This window comes from Oncorhynchus clarkii, chromosome 9 (assembly GCF_045791955.1).
Source record: "Oncorhynchus clarkii lewisi isolate Uvic-CL-2024 chromosome 9, UVic_Ocla_1.0, whole genome shotgun sequence".
Classification (NCBI taxonomy): Eukaryota; Metazoa; Chordata; class Actinopteri; order Salmoniformes; family Salmonidae; genus Oncorhynchus; species Oncorhynchus clarkii.
In genome coordinates this window covers 69,971,096-69,993,737 of record NC_092155.1, presented here as the reverse complement: position 1 = coordinate 69,993,737, position 22,642 = coordinate 69,971,096, and the positions used below count along the sequence as shown (strand labels likewise).

General features: G+C 42.9%; 2 protein-coding genes across 3 annotated transcripts in view; one reads left to right on the top strand and one right to left on the bottom strand.

The window, feature by feature from the left end:
* Window positions 1-13,065, top strand: part of LOC139416867 (disco-interacting protein 2 homolog B-A-like) — a 91,591-nt gene extending 78,526 nt beyond the window's left edge. For both annotated transcript variants that reach the window (XM_071166014.1, XM_071166013.1), the window contains 8 exons: window positions 18-186; window positions 347-517; window positions 671-732; window positions 847-904; window positions 1,480-1,554; window positions 5,829-6,003; window positions 9,031-9,154; window positions 9,493-13,065. In XM_071166014.1, the coding sequence (XP_071022115.1) occupies window positions 18-186; window positions 347-517; window positions 671-732; window positions 847-904; window positions 1,480-1,554; window positions 5,829-6,003; window positions 9,031-9,154; window positions 9,493-9,745 (1,087 nt within the window). In that variant the 3' untranslated portion in view covers window positions 9,746-13,065. The remainder of the gene's footprint in view (window positions 1-17; window positions 187-346; window positions 518-670; window positions 733-846; window positions 905-1,479; window positions 1,555-5,828; window positions 6,004-9,030; window positions 9,155-9,492) is intronic.
* LOC139416869 (chymotrypsin-like elastase family member 1) lies at window positions 12,818-21,447 on the bottom strand. Its single transcript, XM_071166020.1, has 5 exons — window positions 21,208-21,447; window positions 16,605-16,842; window positions 16,256-16,518; window positions 15,921-16,066; window positions 12,818-14,586 (listed from the first exon to the last, which is right to left on the bottom strand). The coding sequence occupies exons 1-5, from the start codon at window positions 21,302-21,304 to the stop codon at window positions 14,338-14,340; spliced, it is 993 nt and encodes a 330-aa protein (XP_071022121.1). The 5' UTR covers window positions 21,305-21,447; the 3' UTR covers window positions 12,818-14,337.
* Between the last annotated feature and the right edge of the window lie 1,195 nt (window positions 21,448-22,642).

Genomic DNA, 22,642 nt, shown 5'->3' with positions numbered 1-22,642 from the left:
TCCAATATTGTGTGTAGTGTGTACTCGGGTCACCAGTCCATCCTGATCCCTCCTATGGAGTTGGAGCTGTCCTTACCTCTGTGGCTGAGCACCCTGAGCCAGTACAAGATCAGAGACACCTTCTGTTCCTACTCTGTCATGGAGCTCTGCACCAAGGGCCTGGGCACACAGACTGACTCTCTCAAGGTGAGGAACACACACAGACAGACAGACAGCTCGCTAGGTGTTGGTTCCAGAATCTAACATCTGTCAACTGTATCCTGTATACACACCAGAAGAGGTTGGTGGTAAGTGTAATGTCTAGGAGTCTCCACCCTGTGTGTATTATTAACCTGTGTGTCTGCAGGCGCGGGGTGTGAACCTGTCGTGTGTGAGGAGCTGTGTGGTGATAGCAGAGGAGCGTCCCCGGCTGGCACTGACCCAGTCCTTCTCCAAGCTGTTTAAAGACCTGGGCCTCTCCCCCCGTGCTGTCAGCACAGCGTTTGGATCCAGGGTCAACCTAGCCATCTGCTTGCAGGTGGGCCCCAGCGCACACACAGGCACGCAAATACAAATGTAGGGAGCCGCAAAAAAGTATGCATGCATACGCACACACAGCTGGATCTTAACAATGATGGTGACTCATCTGGACTTTTTAGATCACAAAGTTCCCTTTCTGTTTCTCTGCCAGGGTACAGCTGGACCCGATCCCTCCACCGTCTATGTAGACATGAAGTCCCTCCGCCATGACAGGTGAGGATAGCTAGTGGACATCACTAAGGTTTTACCCAGGGTTTTCCTGGTCAGGTCACATGGTCATGTATAATACATTGCAGAGAATGGAGTCTGTCTGTCTGTGTTTTCCAGGGTGAGGTTGGTGGAGCGAGGAGCCCCACAGAGTCTTTCCCTCATGGAGTCAGGCACTGTAAGTACATGGCACTGAGATGACTAAAGCTTTACCGTATGCTTCCCAGTCTAAACTGTTTGCGCATATATTATGATTACATTTTGTGATGTTTTGGTGTTTTTTGTGACGTATTGACATTTTTGGTGGGTTTTTTTCTTGGCTGTTCGTGCACACACATTTATTTTCTTGAGGCAAGTTGAAGTTTGGTATCTGAAGTCAAACATCTCAGTTAGATGTACAATTGTGTGGCTAGGACCTCCTCTGCAAAAACGTCAAAATGACAGATTTCATGATTTATTTTAGATGAATTCTGACTATTTTGAGGATGTGTTTCTGGCTATGTTGTTGCCATGGTGACTGAAAAGGGATAAACAACAGTGATGTTGCTGCTTTTTTGTCGTGTTTGAAACAAAGATCTTTAGGGAGTATGAGAGCACAGACGGTCGCTTCACCTAGCAGAGTTCTGCAGGGAGCAAACCAAACCTGTGTGTGTGTGGACGCCTTTAGACTGTGTTTTGACCTCTTGCTTCTCCAATGAAACTTCCTCTTGTGTCCATGGGGTTGTCTACTAAACCTGATCTCCCTGTCTGCAGATTCTTCCAGGGGTGAAGGTGATCATCGTGAACCCAGAGACCAGGGGTCCGTTGGGGGACTCGCATCTAGGAGAGGTGAGTATGCAGACACCACAGAGGAACAGGTGGTGGGGGTGTATGGTCAAGTTGAAAGGGGTTTGCTGTGAGAATATTGTAGCGAAGACTTCAGAGTTTCTTCTCCTTCTCCTACAATAATTTAACCCCATCACCTTGCTCTACTACGACCTAGTCAATATCTTTCTCTTTCACTATCACTTATTTTTCTATCTTACCTCGCTGGTTAATGACCATCTCTTCTGTTCTTCAGATCTGGGCTCAGAGCCCCTGGTTACTATATATACTGAGTATACTAAACATTAGGAACACCTTCCTAACACGCACACACACACACATTTGCACATTTGAACAGCCTCAATTTGTCGGCGCATGGACTCTGCAAGGTGTTGAAAGCGTTCCACAGGGATGCTGGCTCATGTTGACTCCAATGCTTCCCACAGTTGTGTCAAGTTGGCTGGATATCCTTTGTGTGGTGGACCATTCTTGATTCACACAGGAAACTGTTGAGTGTGAAATATCCAGCAGCGTTGCAGTTCTTGACACAAACCAGTGTTAGTGATGTTAGTGAACTTGGGTTAATTGACCGTCACTGACATAAGAGAAAACCTGCTGATGCACAAACACATTTTGAAATTGCACCTGCTGTATTCTACTATCCTAATTCTCAACAGTAAATTGAGACCCCGGCTAAGTTCTGATTTGTATTATTTTTATAAATAAATATATCTACAGTTGAAGTCGGAAGTTTACATACACTTAGGTTGGAGTCATTAAAACTCGTTTTTCAACCACTCCACAAATTTCTGGTTAACAAACTATAGTTTTGGAAAGTCGGTTAGGACATCTACTTTGTGCATGACACAAGTCATTTTTCCAACAATTGTTTAGACAGATTATTTCACTTAACTCAATGTATCACAATTCCATTGGGTCAGAAGTTTACATACACTAAGTTGACTGTGCCTTTAAACAGCTTGGAAAATTCCAGAAAATGATGTCATAGGCTAATTTACATAATTTGAGTCAATTGGAGGTGTACCTGTGGATGTATTTCAAGGCCTACCTTCAAACTCAGTGCCTCTTTGCTTGACATCATGGGAAAATCAAAAGAAATAAGCCAAGACCTCAGAAAAAAAATGGTATACCTCCACAAGTCTGGTTCATCCTTGGGAGCAATTTCCAAACACCTGAAGGTACCACATTCATCTGTACAAACAATAGTACGCAGGTATAAACACCATGGGACCACGCAGCCGTCATACCGCTCAGGAAGGAGACGCATTCTGTCTCCTAGAGATGAACGTACTTTGGTGCAAAAAGTGCAAATCAATCCCAGAACAACAGCAAAGGACCTTGTGAAGATGCTGGAGGAAACAGATACAAAAGTATCTATATCCACAGTAAAACGAGTCCTATATCGACATAACCTGAAAGGCCGCTCGGCAAGGAAGAAGCCACTGCTCCAAAATGGCCATAAAAACGCCAGACTATGGTTTGCAACTGCACATGGGGACAAAGATTGTACTTTTGTAGAAATGTCCTCTGGTATGATGAAACAAAAATATAACTGTTTTGCCATAATGACCATCGTTATGTTTGGAGGGAAAAAGGGAGGCTTGCAAGCTAAAGAAAACCATCCCAACCGTGAAGCACAGGGGTGGCATCATCATGCTTTGCTGCAGGAGGGACTGGTGTACTTCACAAAATAGATGGCATCGTGAGGCAGGAAAATTATGTGGATATATTGAAGCAACATCTCAAAACATCAGTTAGGAACTTAAAGCTTGGTCACAAATGGGTCTTCCAAATGGACAATGACCCCAAGCATACTTCCAAAGTTGTGGCAAAATGGCGTAAGGGCAACAAAGTCAAGGTATTGGAGTGGCCATCACAAAGCCCTGACCTAAATCCTATAGAAAATGTGTGGGCAGAACGGAAAAGCGTGTGCGAGCAAGGAGGCCTACAAACCTGACTCAGTTACACCAGCTCTGTCAGGAGTAATGGGCCAAAATTCACCCAACTTATTTTGGGAAGCTTGTAGAAGGCTACCCAAAATGTTTGACCCAAGTGAAACAATTTAAAGGCAATGCTACCAAATACTAATTGAGTGTATGTAAACTTCTGACCCACTGGGAATGTGATGAAAGAAATAAAAGCTGAAATAAATAATTCTCTCTACTATTATTCTGACATTTCACAGTCTTAAAATGAAGTGGTGATCCTAACTGACCTAAAACAGGGAATGTTTACTAGCATTAAATGTCAGGAATTGTGAAAAACGTAATTGTTTAAATGTATTTGGCTGAAGTAACGACTTCAACTCTGTGTGTGTGTGTGTGTGTGTATATATATGTGTATGTATATATATATATATATAATTATATATCTTTATCTATATATATATATATATATATATATAATATATATCTTTATCTATATATAATGTGTGTGTGTATATGTATATATATGTGTATATATATATATAATATATATCTTTATCTATATATAATGTGTGTGTGTATATGTATACAGTGCCTTGCGAAAGTATTCGGCCCCCTTGAACTTTGCGACCTTTTGCCACATTTCAGGCTTCAAACATAAAGATATAAAACTGTATTTTTTTGTGAAGAATCAACAACAAGTGGGACACAATCATGAAGTGGAACGACATTTATTGGATATTTCAAACTTTTTTAACAAATCAAAAACTGAAAAATTAGGCGTGCAAAATTATTCAGCCCCTTTACTTTCAGTGCAGCAAACTCTCTCCAGAAGTTCAGTGAGGATCTCTGAATGATCCAATGTTGACCTAAATGACTAATGATGATAAATACAATCCACCTGTGTGTAATCAAGTCTCCGTATAAATGCACCTGCACTGTGATAGTCTCAGAGGTCTGTTAAAAGCGCAGAGAGCATCATGAAGAACAAGGAACACACCAGGCAGGTCCGAGATACTGTTGTGAAGAAGTTTAAAGCCGGATTTGGATACAAAAATATTTCCCAAGCTTTAAACATCCCAAGGAGCACTGTGCAAGCGATAATATTGAAATGGAAGGAGTATCAGACCACTGCAAATCTACCAAGACCTGGCCGTCCCTCTAAACTTTCAGCTCATACAAGGAGAAGACTGATCAGAGATGCAGCCAAGAGGCCCATGATCACTCTGGATGAACTGCAGAAATCTACAGCTGAGGTGGGAGACTCTGTCCATAGGACAACAATCAGTCGTATATTGCACAAATCTGGCCTTTATGGAAGAGTGGCAAGAAGAAAGCCATTTCTTAAAGATATCCATAAAAAGTGTTGTTTAAAGTTTGCCACAAGCCACCTGGGAGACACACCAAACATGTGGAAGAAGGTGCTCTGGTCAGGTGAAACCAAAATTGAACTTTTTGGCAACAATGCAAAACGTTATGTTTGGCGTAAAAGCAACACAGCTGAACACACCATCCCCACTGTCAAACATGGTGGTGGCAGCATCATGGTTTGGGCCTGCTTTTCTTCAGCAGGGACAGGGAAGATGGTTAAAATTGATGGGAAGATGGATGGAGCCAAATACAGGACCATTCTGGAAGAAAACCTGATGGAGTCTGCAAAAGACCTGAGACTGGGACGGAGATTTGTCTTCCAACAAGACAATGATCCAAAACATAAAGCAAAATCTACAATGGAATGGTTCAAAAATAAGCATATCCAGGTGTTAGAATGGCCAAGTCAAAGTCCAGACCTGAATCCAATCGAGAATCTGTGGAAAGAACTGAAAACTGCTGTTCACAAATGCTCTCCATCCAACCTCACTGAGCTCGAGCTGTTTTGCAAGGAGGAATGGGAAAAAATTTCAGTCTCTCGATGTGCAAAACTGATAGAGACATACCCCAAGCGACTTACAGCTGTAATCACAGCAAAAGGTGGCGCTACAAAGTATTCACTTAAGGGGGCTGAATAATTTTGCACGCCCAATTTTTCAGTTTTTGATTTGTTAAAAAAGTTTGAAATATCCAATAAATGTCGTTCCACTTCATGATTGTGTCCCACTTGTTGTTGATTCTTCACAAAAAAATACAGTTTTATATCTTTATGTTTGAAGCCTGAAATGTGGCAAAAGGTCGCAAAGTTCAAGGGGGCCGAATACTTTCGCAAGGCACTGTATATATATATATATATCTTTATCTATGTATAATGTGTGTGTGTTTTTTGTGTGGAATTGATCAGATGGCCTTCAAAAGGAGGGCCGCCTGTTTCCCATCCCTGATGTAGAGGATGATGAAGCCCTCTCACTCTCTGTTTAGATCTGGGTTCAGAGTCCCCACAGTTCCAGTGGCTACTACACCATCTATGGAGAGGAGAGCTTGCAGGCGGACCACTTCAACACGAGGCTGAGCTTCGGGGAGCCCCACACCCTGTGGGCCAGGACGGGATACCTGGGCTTTGTCAAGAGGACAGAGCTACTGGGGTCCACCGGAGGTTAGAGACCCTTCTAATGTAACCATCCTAGCATTTAGCATGTTATGGACTCTCCCAAGTCATATCTTTCTTGGGGTGTGGCCATTCTCACCCCCCACTAGTTGCTACACCAAACCAATCTGAAGACTTGTTCTTAGTCGTACAAAGCATGTTCATTCTGTTTTAAGATCATCTCACCAAATGTCATTTATGCAGGTTGAAAGGGGGTAGTTTGGTCTATGCTAAACTACAGGACTGTTTTGCTATCACAGACTGGAATATGTTCCGGGATTCTTTCCGATGGCATTGAGGAGTACACCACATCAGTCACTGGCTTCATCAATAAGTGCATCGATGACGTCGTCCCCAATGACTGTACGTACATTCCCCAACCAAAAGCCATGGATTACAGGCAAAAGTTGCACTGAGATAAAGTGTAGAGCTGCTGCTTTCAAGGAGCGGGACTCTAACCCGGAAGCTTATAAGAAATCCCGCAGTGCCCTCTGACGAACCATCAAACAGGCAAAACATCAATACAGTACTAAGATCGAATCGTACTACACCGGCTCTGATGCTCGTCGGATGTGGCAGGGCTTGAAAACTATTACAGACTACAAAGGCAAGCACAGCTACGAGCTGCCCAGTGACACAAACCTACCAGATAAGCTAAATAACTTCTATGCTCCCTTCCAGGCAAGTAACACTGGAACATGCATGACAGCATCAGCTGTTCCGGACGACTGTGATCACGCTTTCCGCAGCCGTTGTGAGTAAGACCTTTAAACAGGTCAACATTCACAAGGCCACAGCGCCAGACGGATTACCAGGACGTGTACTCTGAGTATACGCTGACCAACTGGCAAGTGTCTTCACTGACATTTTCAACCTCTCCCTGTCTTGAGTCTGTAATACCAACATGTTTCAAGCAGACCACCATAGTCCCTGTGCCCAAGAACACGTAAGATAACCTGCCTAAATTACTACCGACCCGTAACACTCACATCTGTAGCCATGAAAGGCTGGTCATGGCTCACATCAACACCATCATCCCAGAAACCCTAGACCCACTCCAATTTGCAGACCACCCCAACAGATCCACAGATGATGCAGTCTCTATTGCACTCCACACTACCTTTTCACACCGGGACTAAAGGAACATCGATGTGAGAATTGCTATTCATTGACTACAGCTCATCGTTCAACACCATAGTGCCCTCAAAGCTCATCACTAAGCTAAGGACCCTGGGACTAAACACCTCCCTCTGCAACTGGATCCTGGACTTCCTGACGGGCTGCTCCCAGATGGTAAGGGTAGGTAACCACATCCGCCACGCTGATCCTCAACACGGGGGCCCCCTGGGTGCGTGCTCAGTCCCCTCCTGTGCTCCCTGTTCACTAATGACTGCACGGCCTGGCACGACTCCAACACCATCATTAAGTTTGACAATGACAACAGTGGTATGTCTGATCACCGACAACAACGAGACAGCCTATAGGGAGGAGGTCAGAGACCTGGCCGTGTGGTGCCAGGACAACAACCTCTCCCTCAAGGTGATCAAGACAAAAGAGATGATTGTGGACTACAGGAAAGAGAGGACCGAGCATGCCCCCATTCTCATCGACAGGGCTGTAGTGGAGCAGCTTGAGAGCTTTAAGTTCCTTGGTGTCCACCTCACCAACAAACTAACACAAGCACACCAAGACAGTCGTGAAGAGGGCACAACAAAACCTATTCATGTCCTCAGATCCTCAAAAGGTTTAACAGCTGCACCATCGAGAGCATCCTGACGGGTTGCATCACTGCCTGGTATGGCAACTTCTCGGCCTCTGACCGCAGGGCACTACAGAGGGTAGTGCGTACGGCCCAGTCACCGGGGCCAAGCTTCCTGCCATCCAGAACCTCTATCAGGCTGTGTCAGAGGAGGGCACTAAACATTGTCAAAGACTCCAGCCACCCTAGTCGTAGACTGTTCTCTCTGCTACCGCACGGCAAGCAGTACCAGAGCGCCTAGTCTAGGTCCAAGAGGCATCTACCCCCAAGCCATAAGACTGCTGAAATTCTAATCAAATGGCTACTCAGACTATTTGCATTGCCCCCCTTCTACGCTACTGTTATTATCTATGCATAGTCATTTTAATAACTCTCCCTACATGTACATACCTTGACACCGGTGCCCCCACACATTGATTCTGTACCGGTACCCCCTCGCTTATTGTTATTTTACTGCTGCTCTTTAATTATTTGTTTTTTTGTGGTATTTTCTTAAAACTGCGTTGTTGGTTAAGGGCTTGTAAGTAAGCATTTCACTGTAAGGTACCTGTTGTATTCAGCATTTCACTGTAAGGTACCTGTTGTATTCAGCATTTCACTGTAAGGTACCTGTTGTATTCAGCATTTCACTGTAAGGTACCTGTTGTATTTAGCATTTCATTGTAAGGTACCTGTTGTATTCAGCATTTCACTGTAAGGTACCTGTTGTATTTGGTGCATGTGACACATACATTTTTATTTGATTGTGCTTTAAAACCAACTAGATTTTTTTTAAAGGCCCAGTGCAGTCAAAAATGTTATTTTTCTGTTTTTTGTAAATGTATTTTATTTTATTGTCACATACACCATGTAGGTGCAGTGGATGAGGTTGAAATAATACTGTGATAATTATGATAATACCCTTTTTAGTGTAAGAGCTGTTTGAAAATATTGCCTGAAATTTCAGCCTGGTTTGGTGGGATGGAGCTTTGGCCTGCCTGGTGACATCACTAGGCGGTAAATTGGTTAATAGACCAATAAGAAAGAGTTCCAAACCTGTCTGCCAATAACAGTTAGTTTTCAGTTTTCCCCTCCCACTCAGACCCCTTCCAGACAGTCCTAGCAAAATTGCTCTTTACATTTTAATTGAAAGCAATCACATGAAGGTACTTAATTGTTACCCAGAAATGATTTGATATTGAGATAAAAGCAGCACCCTGGGTGTTGGGTTTCTAAGCGGTCTGTGTTGATGACAAATCTATTTTCACTCCTGATCCATCTGCCTGCCTTCCCTTCAGATCGTCATGACGCTCTGTTTGTGGTGGGCCAGCTGGATGAGACGTTGGAGCTCAGGGGGCTTCGCTACCACCCCATCGACATCGAGACCTCTGTGTCCCGGGCACACCGCAGCATCGCTGAGAGGTGAGATACTGTTGTCTGCTCAGACACACACAGTACATGCATGCTTCAATAGGTGTATTGTAACCTGATGTGACTGTTTTGTGGTCTGTACCAGAACTGTGTTTGACATTGACATATGTATCATATGTATCTAGACTGTATCTAGTATAAACCCACATGTTTGGTTTCCTTGGCGTTGAGAAAGAACGGGAAGGGTACACAGCACCGTGCTCTAACCCACTGAACCAGTTGAATGTTGAACTTGATGAGTGACTGACTGTTGGTGCCGGTCATTCTCTATATCTGCTGTGTACCCCTGAATGTTAACTTGATGAGTGGCTGTCTCTCTCTCTCCACAGTGCTGTGTTCACGTGGACCAACCTCCTGGTAGTAGTGGCAGAGCTGGCCGGGTCGGAGCAGGAGGCCCTGGACTTGGTGCCTCTGGTGACCAACGTGGTTCTGGAGGAGCACCACCTGATTGTGGGCGTGGTGGTTGTTGTTGACCCGGGGGTCATCCCCATCAACTCACGGGGAGAGAAGCAGAGGATGCACCTCCGGGACTCGTTCCTGGCCGACCAGCTGGACCCCATCTACGTGGCCTATAACATGTGAGGAGGGCCCAGGCCCCATTCACACTGGGGTGGAGGCTGGCTGTGGGGGTCCACTGGAGTGGAGGCTGGCTATGGGGGTCCACTGGAGTGGAGGCTGGCTATGGGGGTCCACTGGAGTGGAGGCTGGCTATGGGGGTCCACTGGAGTGGAGGCTGGCTATGGGGGTCCACTGGAGTGGAGGCTGGCTATGGGGGTCCACTGGGGTGGAGGCTGGCTATGGGGGTCCACTGGAGTGGAGGCTGGCTATGGGAGTCCACTGGGGTAGAGGCTCTGAGAGGGAGGCGCTAGACACAGAGAGGGGGCTGGGGGGTGGACTGCTTCTCCCAAGAATGGACCTCACACTCACTCATCTGGCAGTGGGACAGATTGGCAGGACAGGGCAGGAGTAGCATTGGTGGATGGGCTTGGACTTGGTTTAGCCATCCTGTTAGAGTAATTCCTGCCCCAGCGTTCTTTTTCTCTCGGCCAGAGTCTACTCTCTATGAAACAGAGACTGTTTATTAAGGCTGTGGGTGGGAGTGAAGTTAGAGCATGTCTGTCTGCATGGGGTTTTGCTGCTTCTTACTGGTGCTTTTCCAACCACTCCCTGCCTCCCACTGACAGAGTAGGAAGATGATTGGTTTCTCCTCTTTGATTGACACTTGGGTCCACCTATCAAGTAGATGTTTGCCAATACCCTCATCCACTGTCTCTCCCCGACTGCTCCTAACCATGATTTTATCCCTAGACATTATTATTGTGAATCTTGTTTTATAGAAGAAAATACAGAGGTGTGTTTCTCATCTCGATCCATTCCCTGGTTCAGCCTGTACCCTGCTCTCTCCTCTCTCCTGAGTGGTCCACAGTCCGTCATGTTGGTCAGGATAGGACTGTGGAGTCAACGTGACGAGCTGGAAGCTTCCCCCATGCACTTTAACCTTTCCTTGTCCTTCCATAATCTCTCCTAGCCTAGTCCCAGTTTATGGGACTAGTTTATGCAGATCAACTCCTCATGAGACAATGACCAAAGGAGTTGGAAAGACCTGGGACCATGCGTACTGTACCTCCCAAATGACAACCTATTCCCTATATAGTGTACTACCCTATGGGCCTTGGTCAAAAGTAGTCCACTAAATAGGGAATAGGGTGCTATTTGAGCCGCACTCTATATGTCCCCTGGATTGTCGATGGGAGACTCACAAATTGGCTTCCGCCGGTGCTACCGCAATGCAGAGGACTGATCTTTAAAATTGGTGTTAAATTTAATTGACTTATATGGAACTAAAAAGAGGTCATAAAATACAAACTTGCTAATGAACCTAGCTCAGTATGGTTGACCTCTACTCACTTCCATTTTTCATCAAGAAATGCAGAAGAACTAAACAAAATCACAAACAATACAATAGCAGCAGTAAGTACAGCCCACTGAGTTAGACAAACGCCTGCACCTCAGTAGCTGTACTTACTGCAGAGCTGGAATTGACCGGTCATCTTACGTGTCTGTCCCATAGATCTTTTTTTTTTTACACTTTACTGCTATGTTAAACGCTTTTAGACGTGCTAGAAGAATCCACTTTTAAAACACACTTGTCATTGGTATGGAATGAAACAGATGTGCAACATAAACATACCAGCAGCAAACTCGCACAACAAAACAGACCGTGTTTATTTTTGGGGGACAATATTTTAAGGTCTTGATGTATGAGCAGGAATCGTTCCATGAGAGTGCTCTCATGGATCATGTAAATAAAATGGACTTCTGTTTTTACTGCTGTTTTATGGGGTCAGGGTTATATGTATGTACAGACATACGACTAAACTGCTGTACATATTTATCTTTACACAACTCTATTTATCGTCATTATTTAAATATCTAGCAAGCACAAAATACTGATAATATGGAACAATAAACTTCTGATTAACTTGCTGGCTGACCTGATATCATGGAGGCTCCTCTGCTGAATCACTATCTTAGCTTGAATAAGTATCAGTCAGTCAGCTGCTGGCCTCTGTCACAGGCTTTCAGATGGCAAAGCCTTGGGGTCCGTGGCTAGTCAATTGCTAGGCTTGTTTGTTGATTCTGGAGTGCCCATTGAGTCACCAAGGTGCATCTATATCTCTGACTAACTTCACATGAGGCTACATCTGGGATGTCGGAAGACTGCTGTGCCTTTAAATGTGGAAGACACATTTCAGTTGAATGCATTCAGTTGTACAACTGACTAGGTATCCCCTTTCCCTTTGTTTTGTGCCATCATGAAACGTGACATCTTCATAAATCAAGGACTTGGTGAATTACCAAACCCAGTTGGCAGTGGGTATAAGATGAGGACAAATTCTTGCCTTATAAAACCTGTGGAACTTGTAATACTTTTACTGTTATTATTTGTCAAAGGTTTTAATTTCATTATTCTGATTGTATTATGACTAGAAAAGGGATTGTGAAGGGTAAGATGTTGACCGTATAGGGTATATTTTAGAGGTCAAAAACTGTATAACTGGTGTTACTGTGTACATTGAAATTATGAACTTGTTCTTTGTTCATAAATCTTGACTGATCTTTCATACTTGACAGCAAATTTCTGCATCACAGACTTAAACGTAGTCTAAGTAACACATTTCAAAATTAAAGGAAGCATATCATATGGTTTGGCAGGTGGTAACAATTTGCACTTTTCCATATCATTATTACTGGTGTGTGTGTGATCGTATGGTTTAAATGGTGACATCGTTTGCCTTTCCTTGTGGAAAAAAGTTTAATTTCCCTTTTTAATTAAATTAACATCAAAATATTAAACAATATTTTTGTTCCAAAATGCAAGTTTCTTTTTTGTTGATTGTCTTATTTTATGTCATTCACTGTAATGTAATTTTTAGGGGTTGACTCTAGCAGGACATCCCAAGGATCCAGCCTAGCATCAAACTATTTTTATTCCATCCATCCAAATGAGAAATTCATTATTTAAATGATTGTAATGTTTTTCATGCAAGATTTCAACTACCCTACACAATGCTGTGGCAAAACAAAAGCCTTGTTTGATTTAGGAAGTTGTTAAAACTACTTGAATGACAAACATTGTAACTTAAGTCCATCTTTAGAGTAAAGTTACATTTAATGATTCATAAAAAATGTTTTTGGAACTATTCTGTGGTATTTGGCTTTCTTGCCAAGCTGCTACTGTATCATTCCACCTTTGCATGTTTAAATCATCATCTTATCTTATAGTGGTGTGACCATAGAACTAGAAGGAATTTACCACTCAATCTTCATGGTGTGAGCGGTTCCAAGCCCGTTCTACTCAATCTAATTCTATGGGTGTGACAACATGTTGTCCTGCCATACATTCATTAGACACATTGGTGCTATCCAAAACTGGAAATAAGGGGAAAGTTTTTCAAGATTCTATCCATGGAAAAACCTAGCTTGAGTTCCAGCCTGTTTGTACTATTGTGCCAGCTCCAATTGGCAAAAGCACAAACCGGTATAGGACCAGGCTAGGACAAATGATCAGGATTGCCAATATTTCCATATATTTTGTAATAAACACTGTGCCAATTGTAGTAAAACTGAAAACAATAAAGGATGTTAAGCTTTTAGTCTATTGTAAACACAATGTACTGTACTTGTGTAGTGCTAAAACAATATATTTCGGATGATTAATGTTATTTGTAAACATCAAGGGCCCAAAATATATATATACCTCAAGGCTGTTCACTATGCATAAATGCTGTATAAGATCTTCTCAATATTGTCAGTGATGCAATGAGTTCCAACTCAGAGGCAAACGTGTCCTATTTGACCAACGTTCTGTCATGTTGTCAATGGGGATCATTTGTTTTCTATTTGGTTTAGCAAAATGAAAAATAAAATCTGCTTTTGTCAGCATGTCTCTGCTCTGTGATCTGTAAAGCCACTAGTCTCTTTTCACAGCCGCTGGTTTCTGCTACAGCCTCTCCCACTTGATGTCTGATTGGTGTTACGACCTGACAGTCACTTCATTTTGAACATCAACAGCCCACCCATTTCTGTAATTTGTGGTTGGGCTGCTCAGTCGCTAATTCCTAAAAGTGTTGAAAAGAGATGCTGTGGCGGAGACTAACGAAAAGAGATGGATGAAAATATTGTGCGTTACCACATTATTACAGAGGAAAATGGAATCTTTCTCAGCTGAATGTCCTAATGTTTTCTAGATCTCTTGGCTTAACTTCAGCTTTTCACAACATTTGCAGGCAAGTTACATTTTGGAATGAGTATATGTGGGGGGGTAAAGTCTACTTCATTTGTCGTCTGAGATATCAAATACAAGGCAACCCAATGTTCTACAATCTGCATCAACAAAAAAGTCATTACGTACAGTAGCATCTACCCTGATGTTGCATGGCAAACTTTTGACTGTCTCTACTATTCACCCCACCCCTCCAAGCCTGGTGTCTATGGCGCTGCTCCCTGCCCCTGTGGGGGGGTGTCAGCTTCATTTGTGTTGTCTGAGCGCTCAAAATCCTTTCCTCCATACTTTTTATTTATAGTATCATATGTTTAGTTAAAAATATTTAGACTGCTCTCAAATTAAATTAATAAATAAAATGTCACAAATGTAACTGGTGTGGAAACTGTCAAATCACCACCTTAGCTAAGCTGGAAAGCAAAAAGCACATGGCCAAAGAACGACTGTGAATTGGTGCAAGGATGGGGGGGGCGCTGTCCCCAACTTCTCTTTGAATCCAGTAGAAATGCTTGCTCACTTTGAGGTAAATGTTGGGCCGACGAGGCACACCACAGTCTTTGGCATACACCCGCACCCCATAGATGTAGTAGCGGTTGTTTGCAGGCATGAAGCAGCTCACAGGGCCCCCAAGATTCATCTGAGGAAAAACAAGCGATAAGCAAACATTTAAACTTAACATAACTACTTTGGGATTCATGTTCTTTCGGGAGGTGATTTTCTTAGAAGAATATTAATTATCATAACATGTATTTTTACAACATAAATGAACAAAAATATAAATGCAACAATTTCAAAGATTTTACTGAGTTACAGTTCATGTAACAAAATCAATCAATTGAAATAAATGAGGCCCTAATCTATAGATTTCACATGACTGGGAATACTGATATGCATCTGTTGGTCACAGATACTGTACCTTTAAAAATAAGGTAGGGGCGTGGATCAGAAATCCAGTCAGTATCTGGTGTGACCACCATTTGCCTCAGGCAGCGTGACATCCCCTTTGCATAGAGTTGATCAGGCTGTTGATTGTGGCCTGTGGAATGCTGTCCTCCTACTCTTCAATGGTTCTGCAAAGTTGCTGAATATTGGCAGGAACTGGAACACACTGTTGTAGACATCGATCCAGAGCATCCCAAACATGCTCAATGGGTGACATGTCCGGTGATTATGCAGGCTATAGAAGAACTAGGACATTTTCAGCTTCCAGGAATTGTGTACAGAACCTTGTTGCATGGGGCTGTGTATTATCATGCTGAAAACATGAGGTTATGGCGGTGGATGAATGGCACGACAATGGGCCTCAGGATCTCGTCACGGTATCTCTGTGCATTCAATTTGCCATCAATAAAATGCTATTTTGTTTGTTAATCATAGCTTATGCCTGCCCATACCAGAACACCACTGCCCCCATGGGGCACTTTGTTCACATGTTTAAATTCTTTAAAACGATGGAGGCGGCTTATGGTAGAGAAATGAAAATGCAATTATCTGGCAACAGCTCTGGTGGACATTCCTGCCATCAGCATGCCAATAGCACAGTCTCTCAACTTGAGACATCTGTAGCATTGCGTTGTGTGACAACACCTAGACATTTTAGAGTTGTCTTTTGTCCCCAGCACAATGTGCACCTGTATAATGATCATGTTGTGTTATCAGCTTCTTGATATACCACACCTGTCAGGTGGATCGATTTATCTTGGCTAAAGAAATGCCCACTAACAGGGATGTAAACAAATGTGTGCACAACATTTGATATCTTTTTGTGCATATGGGACATTTCTGAGATGTTTCAAGAGCTGAAATAAAAGAACACTTTATATTTTTGTCTAACTAACATGTTATCTAAAATGTCAGAGATTAAACAAAATGTAGGACATGTCTGTGTCCCAAATGGCACCCCAGGGCTCTGGTCAAAAGGGGTGCCATTGGGGACACATCTCTTGTCTGAATGTAACAGCCTCTGTTTACCTCACAACCATCAGGACCACCCATGCCACTGGGATGAGACATACAAAACATGTCCCTAGCCACTTTGTAGTTCCACCAGGTAGGCATGTTACACCTGGGAGTGCCAATTTTCTTCACTTCTGCTTCTTGTAAAATGCTGGTGTTTGCTGTCAAAGAGCAAATAGGTTAACTGTAATTTGTGTTAAAGGCTTATACACTATAATATTTTTGTTTTTAATACACTGAGTATACAAAACAGCTCTTCCCATGACCATCATTTCAAGCCCCCTACAGTAGGCTATATGGCCAGCTCTACTTTGACGATGTAAACCATGTTATTTTGTTGTAAGACTTACCATTGGGCCCTGCATAGCCTGTTATGTGGCAGATACCATACTGATGTTCTTCAACATTGGAATTATCTGGGATGCAAATTTCATCCACAAAGGTGTTGAATACAAGGGGGGGTTTCAACTTCAGAAGTGCAATGTTGTATCGCAGTGTGATAGGATTAAAAAGTTTGTGCGGGACTATCCTCTCAATTTGTAATTCCTGTGTGTTCGCGTCATTGTGGTTTGTATCCGTGGTCCCAGCTTTGACTATCAGGTTGCTTGAAAGGCTGCAACAAAAAGGGCAAAGAAAAGTTTTGGAAAAAGACTACTAAAGTAGCGAAACGGTAGACTTAATATATGCTGTGGTATATACCGATGCTGTGGTGCATGAACACATACGGCAGCTGTCAGTATCCAGTTCTGGCTGATGATGGCTCCTCCACAGTGATGCTGAAAAGGATCTGCTGCGGTCGGACGGTGCATGATGGAGACTTGCCACGGCCAAATACTAGGGTCAATTGGAGTGCCACCAACGAACCGACCGCCACCATAATCATCATAGTCAAATGGCATCATCGTTGATGGTCTCTCTGGTCTCTTTCCACAATTCACTAAATACGAAGACAAGAACCACAATCCTGAGTTTGTGCTTCAGCCTAATGGCCAGCCACACCATTTGAAGACATGAATACCTGGTACATAAAGCTGATGGGGCTGGAGAAATGTTACCACAGAAGTAGGCCTTACACAGAACCCAAACCGGCTGCGCGTGTGCGCTATCGTGCATAAATGTATTTTGTCCCCCTACACCAAACACGATCACGACACGCAGGTTAAAATAGCAAAACAAACTCTGAACCAATGACATTCATTTGGGGACAGGTCGAAAAGCATTAAAAGTATGGCAATTTAGCTAGTTAGCTTGCTGTTGCTAGCTAATTTGTCCTGGGATATAAACATTGAGTTGTGCAGTTCAGGTAAAATAACAAGGTCCTCTACACAGACAAATTAATCCACACACAAAACGGTTAACCGAATCGTTTCTAGTCATCTCTCCTTCCAGGCTTTTTCATCTTTGAATTGATATGGTGATCGCATCAAAACTTTCATAGTATTACCACGACTACCGGCAAAACAGTTTGTCTTTCAATCACCCACGTGGGTATAACCAATGAGAAGATGGCACGTGGGTACCTGCTTCTATAAACCAATGAGGGGATGGGAGAGGCAGGACTTTCAGTGCGATCTGCTTCAGAAATAGAAAGGAGTTCTATTTTAGCCCTTGGCATCACAGACGCGATGGGTGCAATAATTGAATAACATGGATTTCTACATTTATTTTGCGACGCTCGCGCACACAACGTTTCCGGTCTGGTCAGCATGTCATCTACGTGATTTCAGTCATTAATATGTGTATCGTGGTCCGAGATCATCAACGTCTAGCCCCTCAAGCTGAAGGCCAACTAGAGGCATATCATCAGCATATTTTGAATAGGCTAAAACATTGTATTGAATCCTGATTTAGTTTGTATAGGCATTAAATAATACAGGTGTATAAGAGTGAATACAGTTGAAGTCAGAAGTTTACATACACCTTAGCCAAATACATTTAAACTCAAGTTTTTCACAATTCCTGACATTTAATCCTAGTAAAAACTACCTGTCTTAGGTCAGTTAGGATCATCACCTTATTTTAAGAATGTGAAATGTCAGAATAATAGTAGAGAGAATGATTTATTTCAGCTTTTATTTCTTTCATCACATTCCCAGTGGGTCAGAAGTTTACATACACTCAATTAGTATCTGGTAGCATTGCCTTTAAATTGTTTCACTTGGGTCAAACATTTCGGGTCCACAATAAGCATCCCACAATAAGTTTGGTGAATTTTGGCCCATTCCTCCTGACAGAGCTGGTGTAACTGAGTCAGGTTTGTAGGCCTCCTTGCTCGCACACACTTTTTCAGTTCTGCCCACTAATTTTCTATGGGATTGAGGTAAGGGCTTTGTGATGGCCACTCCAATACCTTGAATTTCTTGTCCTTAAGCCATTTTGCCACAACTTTGGAAGTATGCTTGGGGTCTTTGTCTATTTGGAAGACCGCAAATGACCAAGCTTTAACTTCCTGACTGATGTCTTGAGATGCTGCTTCACTATATACATATTATTTTCCTGCATCATGATGCCGTCTATTTTGTGAAGTGCACCAGTCCCTCCTGCAGCAAAGCACCCTCACAACATGATGCTGCCACCCCGGTGCTTCAAGGTTGAGATGGTGTTCTTCGGCTTGCAAGCGTCCCCCTTTTTCCTCCAAACATAACGATGGTCATTATGGCCAAACAGTTCTATTTTTGTTTCATCAGACCAGAGGACATTTCTCCAAAAAGTACGATCTTTGTCCCCATGTGCAGTTGCAAACCATAGTCTGGCGTTTTTATGGCCATTTTGGAACAGTGGCTTCTTCCTTGCTGAGCGGCCTTTCAGGTTATGTCGATATAGGACTAGTTTTACTGTGCATATAGATACTTTTGTACCTGTTTCCTCCAGCATCTTCACAAGGTCCGTTGTTCTGCACTTTTCACACAAGTACGTTCTAGAGGTCGACTGATTAATCGGAATGGCCGATTAATTAGGGCCGATTTCAAGTTTTCATAACAATCGGAAATCGGTATTTTGGGTGCCGATTTATTTATTTATTTATTTATTTATTTACACCTCTATTTAATCTTTATTTACCTTGGCAAGTCAGTTTAGAACACATTCTTATTTTCAATGACGGCCTAGAAACGGTGGGTTAACTGCCTCGTTTAGGGGTAGAACGACAGATTTTCACCTTGTCAGCTCGGGGGATCCAAACTTGCAACCTTACAGTTAACTAGTCCAACGCAATAATGACCTGTCTCTCTCTCGTTGCACTCCACAAGGAGACTGCCTGTTACGCAAATGCAGTAAGCCAAGGTAAGTTGCTAGCTAGCATTAAACTTATCTTATAAAAAACAATCAATCATAATCACTAGTTAAGTACACATGGTTGATGATATTACTAGATATTATCTAGCGTGTCCTGCGTTGCATATAATCTGACTGAGCATACAAGCATACAAGTATCTAAGTATCTGACTGAGCGGTGCTAGGCAGAAGCAGGCGCGTAAACATTCATTCAAACAGCACTCTCGTGCATTTTGCCAGCAGCTCTTTGTTGTGCGTCAAGCATTTCGCTGTTTATGACTTCAAGCCTATCAACTCCCGAGATGAGGCTTGTGTAACTGAAGTGAAATGGCTGGCTAGTTAGCGCACGCTTATAGGGTTTCAAAATTCACTCGCTCTGAGCCTTGGGGTGGTTGTTTCCCTTGCTCTGCATGCGTAACCCTGCTTCGATGTGGTGGCTGTTGTCATTGCGTTGCTGGTTCGAGCTCAGGGAGGAGCGAGGAGAGGGACGGAAGCTATACTGTTACACTGGCAATACTAAAGTGACTATAAGAACATCCAATAGTCCTATAATTCCTATAATTACTACAACCTAAAACATATATATATTTTTTTTTACCCCTTTTTCTCCCCAATTTCATGGTATCCAATTATTAGTAGCTACTATCTTGTATCATAGCTACAACTCCCGTACTGGCGTCCTCCGATACACAATCCAACCAAGCCGCACTGCTTCTTAACACAGCGCACATCCAACCCGGAAGCCAGCCGCACCAATGTGTCGTAGGAAACACCGTGCACCTGGCAACCTTGGTTAGCGTGCACTGCGCCCGGCCCGCCACAGGAGTCGCTGGTGCGCGATGAGACAAGGTATCCCTACCGGCCAAATCCTCCCTAACCCGGACGACGCTAGGCCAATTGTGCGTCGCCCCATGGACATCCCGGTCGCGGCCGGTTACGACAGAGCCTGGGCGCGAACCCAGAGTCTCTGGTAGTACAGCGCCCTTAACCACTGCGCCACCCGGGAGGCCAACCTAAAACTTCTTACCTGGGAATATTGAAGACTCATGTTAAAAGGAACTACCAGCTTTTATATGTTCTCATGTTCTGAGCAAGGAACTGAAACGTTAGCTTATTGCATATTGCACTTTTACTTTCTTCTCCAACACTTTGTTTTTGCATTATTTAAACCAAATTAAACATGTTTCATTATTTACTTGAGGCTAAATTGATTTTATTGATGTATTATATGAAGTTAAAATAAGTGTTCATTCAGTATTGTTGTAATTGTCATTATTACAAATGCATTAAAAAATAAAAAATAAATTCAAAAAAATTGGCGATTAATCGGTATCGGCTTTTTTGGTCCTCCAATAATCGGTATCATAATCGGTCGACCTCTAGTACGTTCATCTCTAGGAGACAGAATGCGTCTCCTTCCTGAGAGGTATGACGGCTGCGTGGTCCCATGGTGTTTATACCTGCGTACTATTGTTTGTGCAGATGAACGTGGTACCTTCAGGTGTTTGGAAATTGCTCCCAAGGATGAACCAGACCTGTGGAGGTCTACATTTTTTTCTGAGGTCTTGGCTGATTTCTTTTGATTTTCCCATGTCAAGCAAAGAGGCACTGAGTTTGAAGGTAGGCCTTGAAATACATCCACAGGTACACCTCCAATTGACTCAAATTATGTCCATTAGCCTTTCAGAAGCTTCTAAAGCCATGACATAATTTTCTAGAATTTTCCAAGCTGTTTAAAGGCAGTCAACTAAGTGTATATAAACTTCTGACCCACTGGAATTGTGATACAGTGAATTATAAGTGAAATAATCTGTCTGTAAACAATTGTTGGAACAATTATTTGTGTCATGCACAAAGTAGATGTCCTAACCAACTTGCCAAAACTATAGTTTGTTGAAAAACGAGTTTTAATGACTCCAACATAAGTGTATGTAAACTTCCGACTTCAACTGTATATAATACACCGAGTATAATACAGGTATATCAGCCAAGGAATGTTTGTTTACTAAACGCTGTGCTAGCTACTCACGGTCTGTTGTAACATGTTCCTCCAAAGTGGCCAAATACAAGATAACACAAACTCCTGCGATGGCTATCAAAATGAACAATTTGGCACAGGAGTTCATCTTAGCAAAGTAAGTTAGCCAGATGTTGCTAGCTATACGGCTCGACCAGGCGTTCGCTAACTAGCTACATTGACAAACTGGTACGAGAAGCCTTTATTCAAACGGTCAAAAACTGTTACATTTGATGACGCACTCCCAACATTGATCGTTGAGTGCGCGCCACACAACAGAGCACCATGATTGGCGAACTCAACTCGTCATACACAATGGGCGCGTTCGTAAATTCACTCCGATTTCAGAGCACTCTCGTCTGAGTGGGGCAAAGCGCAGAATAATTGATTAATTTACGAACGCCCAGAGCACACTCTGAGTTCCCTCTAGAACTCCAGAGTGAATTTACGCATGCACCCCCATCGTAACGTCCAGTCCACTTTGCAGTGGAGGCTGCCTTAAAATATGCTTATATGCAGGCCAACCAAACGGTGTCATTGCAACATATTGGCAGCGGCGGCCACTGATTGACTGAATACCCGGGGCGCGAGCCGGGTCGTTCGGCTCAGCTCACCAAAAAGAGCCGGCTCATTTGGCTCCCAAACGGCTCTTTAAAAAAAATGTTTTGTATTTTTTCAAGTCAAACAGTTTGCGATAGTTTGATATTGACTGGTGTTAAAACAATTCTAATTAAATTATTAAATGAAATCACACTCTACCTTAACCACAATTATTTATTATTTAAAAATGCATTGGTTTATTATGAAAAACAATGCTATTAAACATTTGCATTTAAAGTATAACTTTTTAATCTATAGAAACAAAGTGCATATAAATGTAACAATTCAAAACAAATACAATCTGAACAACATAATAATAGAATATTGTACCATATCAAAGAAAAATAAATAACAATGTGCAAAACTGCAGCATCCCACTTAAAACATTAAACTGGTCCCTTTTTTCGCTCTCTTCTTTATTGCCATGTTATAACCAGCAGCACACAGCAATGCTGACCATATTTAGCTTTTATGAGAGATTTGCATTCAGAAATGCAAGCTGCCTCACTTTCGAGGGGCTGATGAGCTTTCTTCTCTCAGGAATTATTTGTCCCGTTTTCGAGAAGACCCTCTCAGAGGGAATGGATGTGGTCACTATGCAGAGACTCCCTGTCCTGACTTTAGTAAGCCGTGGGTAGACCGAGGTCTTGTTCTTCCACCAGCTCAGAGGATCTGCAGATCTTTGGAGGGGCTCCTCCAAATAGGACTGGACCTCCATTATGGCATCGGCTGAGGGATTCCTTCATGCTGCATCCCCAGTTGCTCTCTCGTCAAACAGCAGACGTTTGTGGCACTATTGCTGGTGCTTCTGCTCCATCTGCTCCATCTGCTCCCTCTTCTTCCTGTT